This window comes from Gavialis gangeticus, unplaced genomic scaffold, assembly GCF_001723915.1.
Source record: "Gavialis gangeticus isolate Ggan-Ray unplaced genomic scaffold, GavGan_comp1, whole genome shotgun sequence".
Lineage (NCBI taxonomy): Eukaryota > Metazoa > Chordata > Crocodylia > Gavialidae > Gavialis > Gavialis gangeticus.
The window spans coordinates 83,271,696-83,280,658 of record NW_017729024.1 but is presented as its reverse complement, the minus strand read 5'-3'; the positions used below and the strand labels follow the sequence as shown (position 1 = coordinate 83,280,658).

At 42.1% G+C, this 8,963-nt stretch overlaps 1 protein-coding gene across 3 annotated transcripts in view; it reads left to right on the top strand.

Moving 5' to 3' along the window:
• The window catches only part of SECISBP2 (SECIS binding protein 2), a 49,696-nt gene extending 41,573 nt beyond the window's left edge, over positions 1 to 8,123 (top strand). For all 3 annotated transcript variants that reach the window (XM_019517311.1, XM_019517310.1, XM_019517309.1), the window contains exons 15-18: positions 671 to 891; positions 1,954 to 2,108; positions 3,155 to 3,341; positions 5,047 to 8,123. In XM_019517311.1, coding sequence (XP_019372856.1) covers positions 671 to 891; positions 1,954 to 2,108; positions 3,155 to 3,341; positions 5,047 to 5,156 — 673 coding nt within the window. In that variant the 3' untranslated portion in view covers positions 5,157 to 8,123. The remainder of the gene's footprint in view (positions 1 to 670; positions 892 to 1,953; positions 2,109 to 3,154; positions 3,342 to 5,046) is intronic.
• Positions 8,124 to 8,963: the final 840 nt, after the last annotated feature.

Genomic DNA, 8,963 nt, shown 5'->3' with positions numbered 1-8,963 from the left:
AGTCCCTGTGAATCTCGGTTTCCTTGTGGCACAACTCTTATGGCACTGTTAGCAATTCTCCCTCTTATATTCCCCATTTAAAAGTGTTCTAAGGCAACACTTCCACATAGGTTCCTTTCCTACCTCCCTTTTTAGCACTGAGAAGCAAAATTACATTGGAGCTGCCTCTTTCCCCTCCCCCCCTCTGACTTCTGCTGGATGCTAAGAGATGTGGTAAGTCCTCTCTCTTCCTGTGAATCCCCTTCACATTTATACATCACAAAGGCAGAGTTGCCCAAAGATTTAGTGAAAGCATGACACAACTTATCTTCCCCTTTCAGTATTAAATCTCAGTGCTTTGGGCTATGCTCCAGTTTTACTGTTTCAGTCTTGTTATAGAAATCAAGTAGCAATTTTTTGATTGAGTTGCCTTTTATCTGTCTTTTTATGGGTGAAAATGGCATCCTTAGGAAAACTACTTTGTCTCCATGTGCATTTTTTGGTTTATCTTGATATGGGATATGGTAATAAACTTTTCCATAGCTTCTCAGGCACTAGGAAACCTGGAATAGATTTTCTTTCTTGACGTAGTGTATGTGTTTGTTTTCAGGGGAGAGGGGTGGGGGTCATATAGGTATGCTTGTGATTGCAGAGCATTTTAAACGCCTAAACCATTGATTCTTTCTTCCAGTTACTGCAGCCAGGTGCTTAGTAAAGAAGTCGACAGTTGCGTGACAGATCTCTTAAAGGAACTGGTTCGTTTCCAAGATCGCTTATATGAGAGAGACCCAGTAAAGGCCAAGACAAAACGCAGGCTTGTTATGGGGCTTCGAGAAGTTTTGAAACACCTGAAGCTGAAAAAACTGAAATGTGTCATCATCTCTCCCAACTGTGAAAAGATTCAGTCAAAGGGTAAATGTGTACTACCAAAGAACCAGATTTTTTCAGACATATGAAGGTAAAAGAGCAGACATTTGTTCTGTTGGCAACAGTGTTGTCCAGAGCAGTGGTTCTGGACTGGTGAGTCACAGAGGTATGGCAGGTGAACCAGGTAACCCTTCCCCCACTACCCTGAATATTGCCAGTTCTAGGTTGTTTGCATGCAGTATCTCCAGCACAGAAGCAAAATAGTCACCTTTAACACAGTACTGCAGAGAGAGCATTTTAACCAAGGCTTAGCTCTGCATGAACATAGCCATGCAGTTTATTCTGGAGCTAGTGGGTGAAGAGCTAGCTTGGATGTCTGCAGCGTGTCTGGCAAGGGGACCCTAAGGGAAGTCAAAGCAAGGTGGAGCTGTGTCTGGGTTGGGAATTTGGGGACTGGAGGGGTCATTTGTGGGGCAGCAGGGAGAAATGGCTGGCTGCAGGATCAGGTATGCTGAGAAGCACTGGTTTGAGGCCTTGTCCTGCCCTGGCATTGAAGTCCAAGAATTTGAAGTCATAAAGCAAATCACATTATTCATGCTGAAGCATTTGAAAGGAAGTGGTCGATCAGAGGAATAGGCAGCTGATGTCCAACATTTTGTTTAAGGTAATTGCTATTCAGAACACTGTCACTGACTTTTTTTTTTTGTTCTTAAAGGCTCATTTTCTATCTTCAGCCTTGCTATGTTGTTTAGGAATTTTCTAAAATATACAAGTTAATCATGACTAATGTCTTGTGTGCAATTTTTGTTCCTCATAAAAAACAGGGAGTTTAGTAGTAGCAGTGCACGCTGAGGATTCTCACAGATTCAAAGAGTATTTTAAGATTTTCTTCAGAATAATAGAGCCCACAATGCACCACTGAACTTGTAGTATTGTTCCTGGGCACTTTGCTCTTTTTTTTTTTTTTTTAAATAATGTTTTGGCATCTTTTAAATACCATGCTATAATCCTGTAGCTGTTAAAGGATTTCTGGCAATAGTGCCTTTGAATAAACGATACTTTTGATTAGTCTCAGTTTCCGTTCATTCGGTTTTTGGTCTGTTCCAGGTGGGTTGGATGAGACTCTGCATACCATTATTGACTGTGCTTGTGAGCAGAATATCCCGTTTGTTTTTGCCCTCAATCGCAAAGCTCTAGGGCATTGTGTGAACAAAGCCGTGCCTGTCAGCGTGGTGGGAATTTTCAGCTATGATGGTGCTCAGGTGAGTTGAACAAAGGTATTGGTTCGTATCAGTCGTTAGTATTACTCTGGGTGTATAATATACTGAGCAAAAGTCTGAGATGGTCTTTGCTTATGTTTATACATTTTAAAAGGTTTGATTATTTGAATGTTATTCAGAATATTTAAAGGCAATCAGGACTTCTAGTAGAGATACGATATCTTTTATGAACTTTCATTTCTACCCAGGAGAACTTTTACAATCCTGTCTCCAATGCCTGGTGAAGGGTGTTTGTGTGCAAAAGCTTGCAATTAAATTTTTTTGCAAAAATTTTGTTGGTCTAATAAAAGATATCATCTCTACTACGAGCCCTGATTGCCTTTTCCTTTAGACCAATACGGCTACAACCTGGATACCATTCAGAATATTTAACATTTTTGTTTGCCTCCGCTGCTGACCCTCTCAACTGACTTACTCCATATTGTTCACGTGTATTTTGGTCCCTGCTTCTCCCCTCAGATCTGCTCTCCAAAAAGCTTTGCTGCCTCATAAATGTCCAGTGATCTGTGCGGAGGACCTACCTCGTAGTAGCCCTTATGCTTTCTAACAGGCTTCATCCCACCGTAGGAAGCAGCTACAGTCAAAAGAAAATACTGAAAGTCATTTAAACTGACACTTGAAAATTTAGATTAATTTCCTCTTCTGATAATAGAATGTTAGCTGGAACGGAGCACTGTGGGAAGGAGGCTTACTTTTTCAAGCTGGTGCATAATATACAATAGTGCTTTGAACTCGAAGTATGCTCTGCTCTAACTAGTCATGTGTCTGTATGGCTAAAGCAGTACATGTTTATATCAAAAGATATACCATTCAGTTCCTTATACACTGCACTTCTCTTGGGCTAACTAAATAACCATATGGAATAATTACTTTACTAAAACTATAGTCCACGATATTCTGTTTGTCCATCTGGGTGCTTATATTTAATAGAGTGAGGATACAAATACACTCCTTTCTTTACAGACTTAATACAAAGCACCTCCATATCTATCTTACCACTGGTGCTTCCAAAATTTTTTCCACTGTAGGACCACTTTCACAGAATGGTGCAGCTTACAGTGGAAGCCAGGACGGCATATAAAGCAATGATAGCAGCACTGGAGGAAGAGGCAGCTGAAGGAGGAAGTGAAAAATGCAACAGCACTCATGAAGAGAGTTTGCCAGAGACCAGTAAAGCACCCCATGTGGAATCTGATGATGACGTTCCAAATTACAGTGAGTGCTTGGTACCTTGTTTTGCTTTCCTTTTTCTGCACTCAAGTTTTCCTTTGTTGTAGAGCAGACTTATGAGATGTGTAATTAGAAAGTGCAAACATACCAGTTTAGTCTGAAATTTCCAGATTTCATAAACTGAAGTCAGACCCACTGTCTGCTTCGCTGGGTACCATGTGAGAAAAGCCCAGTTTTTCAGGATGTAGTGTCTGTGACTCAGTAGATGGCAATCTCTTCCTCTGTCTCTTCTGAAATAGTTGACCTGGCAGCAGGTAGCATGCGCTTTTTCAGATCAGACTTAGAACAGAGTTCCTAATCATCCACTGGCCCTTCTTGTAAGAATGACTAGTCTATGGATATTGGCTTAATGTTAGTTGTTCTGGAATTTCAGTCTTGTGCTGGAGCTTCAGCTACAAAAGTCTTCTTTCTGTCTTCACAGTGCACGCACACTGCACAAGGGCCTCCTACCATAGAGATCACTTCCTTGGCATTGTAAATACAGTGATCTCCATGTGAATACATACAGATTTTAAGGGCTTTTAAAAGTGGTTGTGATAGCACTGGAAGTGTATTCTTTAAATCATTACTTTCAGAGAGTAGTAAGATTATGGGCTATTATTAGTCCCCAAAAGACAACTTCAGGCAGAGGGCTTAGTAAAGATAGGTTCAAACTTCTTCAGCAGATGCTGAATGGAGAAAGTACCCTATTTACCCAAATCAGAGATGACTTTGTGTTTTTAAAATGACCCCTCAATAATTAGACTCTCTGTATGAAAAATTTATAAATTGGTTATAATTTTCTGTGTAGAGAATCCAATTATAGGAAGGTTTTCTTAAATGTGTTTCTTCCCACAGCTATAAAGGTGAAAGTGGGGGTGGGGGGACACAGCCAGCCCTGCTCTGCTTTTTGCCTCTCCCTTCCCCTGATTGCCTACCACTGTACTGCTTGTCCATGCTGGCACCTGTGCCTTGAACCCCATGCCCACACAAAATATTACTTACTCTGTGGCAGCTTCAACTCCAGCCTCGGGTACAGAGCATTTAGTAGCTCTGACCCTGGCTCCAGCATCCCTGCCATTGCACAGTCTTCCCCCAGGCTCTCCCTGCCACCCTGCACCATGCCATCTTCCTTGGGTCAGGGCTACAGATGAAGTGCCTGCCCCAGCTGGTAATCAAATCCAGGACAAGTTTTCTTTTTCATCCCATATTGAATGGGAAGAAAAGCCTCATCTTAGATTTGAATAAGTATGCTATTTTCTATTAGAAAATAAGTATATGTTGTCTTGAAAACCTTATATTGATTTCTCTTTTACACTGTAGAGCAGTGACTCTCACTCAGGGTGACAGGGCACCCTGGGATGCCACTAGATGCTTTGGAGCGTGTTGCAATGTGTGAAGAGATAAGCTAAGGATATAAACATAGGCTCAGGCTTGTCCCTGCCTAAATGATCCCCCACTCCCACTGTCCAGCCACTCTGCAAGATGATGAGCAATGTAATAAATACAGTTTTTGAAATTGGGTGCCACTCAAAGTTATGGAAGGGGATGCCTTGAGTCCAGTAAGGCTGAGAACCACTGCTGCAGAGAGAGGCATTTTGGAGCTTAACTGTGGCAGCTGAGGATACTGCACAGCAGGGGATATGTCTGCATTAAACTGTGCAAAAGGTTAAAATGATTTTCTCGCTAACATTCTTCTTTTTGCTTTTAGTTAAAATCTGGAGGAGAAAACTTGAGGAGGAGTATAGCCCTTATGCGTTGGAATTAGAAAAGAGTGCAACTGCGGAAATGTTGACCTTGAACTTAGAAGAACCTCAGTAACCCTGCGCACTTCATGGCCTTAACACTTTTTATAGAGATATGCAAATACTGGGTTCTCTGAAATGAATGTCCCAGCTGGGAAACAGGGTGTAGTGAATAAAGTCTAAATGTAGGAAACTTCTCAAGTTGGCTAAGCAAAATACTCTGATTCATATTGAAACAAAATGCACACTGGACCATTTAACTAATTCTTAGGTTTCTGTGTATGTGACTAGCTGATAAAGCTGGTGATGCTTCATTTGTTTGTAGAGAATGAACTTGCAGAGTGGAGGTAGGACAAGAAAATTACTTGCTTTAACTCGGGACTACTTGAAATAGCTATTTCAATACATGGCACATTAAGGGCTTGCTTGAGCTGATCACTGCTAGTATCTGATGCCACACAGTAGGCTGAAAAACAGAATTTCTGTCTCATGGAAAATCAAGTGTCAGGGGAAAAAAATTTCAGTGGGGATGATGAAAAATCTATTTTCAAGGGAGAGAAATTCTCAAAAAAAAATCCATATTGAGAGAACTGAATTGGACCATCTCAGCTTGCATTTGCTAATCTGGAGGGCTTTTGTCAGTCCCCCCCCCCAACGGACAGAAAGTGAAATTGAAAAGACTTTTACTCTCTGGCAACTTAGAAGCCACTGCCTTGGGTTTTCTTTTTCCTTGCAGAAAAGTCAATGTTATTATTCAAATTGAAACTTTCCCATTTTTTTCCCCTTCTTGAAAAAAGAAGGGGGGAAAGAGGCATCTTTTTCTGTTGGGCAAACCAGAAATTTCCCAACAAGCTCTAGCCCCAAGTCACTAATATTTGTTTTTGGTGGGGGGAGGTCTGTTTTTTTTTCCCCCTCCCCCTTCGTCTTGTGGACTGGGAGCAGGATAGATATCTCCCGTGTCTGGGTGCTTGAGGGGAGAAAGGCTGGATCTGGTCAGGTGCTGTTAAGCAGCTCTGCAGGGCAAGAGATTGAAGCTCCTCTGGCAAAATCCCTCTCCCACTTTGTTTTACAGGAAAAACAGCAAGGGTACTAAGCTCTCCAAGAAAAGCAGGTATCCTGTCTTCACAATAGACTTAATGTCTTCAGTTTCTTCAGTCACTTTGCCCAAGCCACAGAGGCAGCCATTTCTGTGGTCTCTTAGTATAAGGGAAATAATACAGGATGTGCATAGTTCCTTAACCAGTGTATGTGGGGAGGGATTTAGCCCCTTCCCAGCTGAACCTCTGGTCATTCTTACTTTGTTATTGCTTATCTGCAATGGTGAATTATGATTTGCATAATGAAGTCAATGATGATACTGTAAATATATTATAGCCAAGGCTCTGATTGTATAAAATTGTCTCAAATGTAGAGAAGTTTTCCAAAAACTGTGGCCTTACTTTTGATATATAGAGTAGATTTTCCTCTTTCAGCTAATTTGATGGAGCACTTTAGTTGGTGTTTCCTTTACAAACTGCAAGTATACCCTCTTTCAAGATGGGTTTCACTTGCAGAGGTGTGGGGGGGAGCTGAATTCTGCAGAAGAGGATTCAGATGTGCATCCATTTTAAAGAACGAAAATTAAAGTTGGGATTTCAGTGTTCATGAAATGGGTATGACTCAGATGCTGCTGGTGGCTGTAGTCTGTCCTACTCTACTTCTAAATGCCTTGAGTAGCTTCTGTTTCAGCTTTTCTAGCACTGCACTCCTCCAAACTAGTGGCCAGAGGGAGTGAGAGAGGTAAAAAGCAAACGAGGCAATGATAAAAATGAGTCCTGAAATTATTTTGACGTGTAAAACTGAAGCCATTTTGTAGCACGTAAGAGAGAAATGATCCGTTATACCATGTTTATTAAACCAAAGTATGGTTGAGCCATCATTTTTTTTATAAGATTTGCATAACCCCTGTGCTGAGGGCCTAGCATACACTTGCCAGAGGTAGATGAACCAGATGCTTATGCTCCAGGGAATCGTATTGATAAAGCAAGCAAAGCGCCTGTGCTTTGAAACTCAGAGCTCTTCACTATTGATGTGGTGATTTCACTTTTACATAGTTGTTTCTGACCTTAAATGGACTCAAGGGTGCTAAGGGCAGAGTCTAACAATACAAGTTGGCTGTGGCTGGCAGCAGATAGCCATGGTTCATAGCTCTGGTTAGGTTTCTTGTGGGTGCTGATAGGAACATCAATGGTCCTATGTGAAGGTAGTGGTTGCTACATTCTTTTTTGGTATGTTTACAGCTGCTCCTGACACGCTACTTTTCTTTTAAGTCATTGTATGAAAAAAAGGGGGCCAGCAGCTGAAGAGGGTCCAGAACTTGTATGGCTTAGCCTCTGCACAGCCTGTTTTCTGCTTCCATGGTAGGGCAGAAAGGTGATTTAAGATATGGACAGATTAACAAATGATACCAAATCAAGACCCTTCTTACAATGAAACAGCCAATGCATGTTAAGTTTCATGCTTTTAGGCTATAGAAAGTAGAAGCTAAACCAGGGCAACTTATCTTTGTGTCAACATACCGTACATTCTCCAGTTGAGAAGCAGAGCCTTTTGGCATGATGCGCAAAATGAAATTTTAGGAACTAAAATAAAAATTTTAGGAACTAAACTAGGTGACTGGGTAGGTGGGTCTTGCCACACAAGCACAGTTTCTTAAGGAGGTATTTTCCCTTTCCCTCTTGAGTGGATTATAATGGGAGATATTAACAATAAGATTTGCCTAACTAAGACGTTGGGTAGATGAATGAATTATATTAGGTTTAAGGGGACTTAGTTCACGATGGCTGTTCTGTAGTAATACTCTGGTGTCTTGTATACTGCAGCAGGTGCAAGCAAAGTTAGGGTAGCTTACCACCAAGTGAAACTATTCTCAAATGTATTTCATAGCTTGAAAGTCTACTGCTTACTGAAACCTCACTGCTGCCAGTCAAAACTTGTATGTAGGGTTTTTTTTTTCCTTCTATCAAGTGACATTTAGAAAGTAAACTAGTTATGAAAAGTCAAAGCAGCTGTTGTCTCTACTTTGCAATTGTAGGGTGACCTTAGGTCCTGGTGTGGCCAGGACACTCCCAGATTACATAGGTCAGTCCTGGCTTGCTGTTCAGAAGTCCTGGAACGGAGTCTGGTGGGAAGCAAAACAGCATGGTGGGCCAGGCAGGCGCTGCAGCTGCTGTGCGGGAGCAAGGATGTGCCACATGCGGGTGGCATGGCACCTGCTCCAGTCTGCCTGCCTGTGATCTGGTCAATTAGTTTACCAGGTGTGAAGTCTGCTTTCCCTTGCACTTCCTTTCACCTTCATATAGTGTGGGACATTGAGGCAGCTGTCACTGATGCAATGTAGCAACTATAAACATGCTCGCTCTCTCAGTGTATAAAATAGAAGTAGTCTAACACAGTGAGGTGAGATGTAAAGTAACCTAGTTCTCAAAATGGTTTCTGGTTTCAGAGGCAAGTTCAAACAAATACATAGCCCTCCAGAGCTTCCCTCCTACCTATACTTAAGTGAGTTCATAGTTTCATAGATTTAGGGTCGGAAGGGACCTAGTAGATCTAGCCCGACCCCCCCGCCAGGGCGGGAGAACAACAAAACCCCAAAACAAGAAACGGGACTCATTTGAGTCCAGCCAGGTAGGCATCCAGCCTCCTCTTAAAGACCCCCAGGGTAGGGGCCAGCACCACTTCCCTTGGAAGTTGGTTCCAGATCCTGTGAAGTAGTTTTTGCGGATGTCCAATCTATACCTTCTCTCCATCAACTTGTGCCCATTACTCCTTGTTATGCCAGCGGGCGCTAGGGGAAACAGCATCTCCCCCAAACCCTTCTGGTCCCCCCTAGTGAGTTTATAGA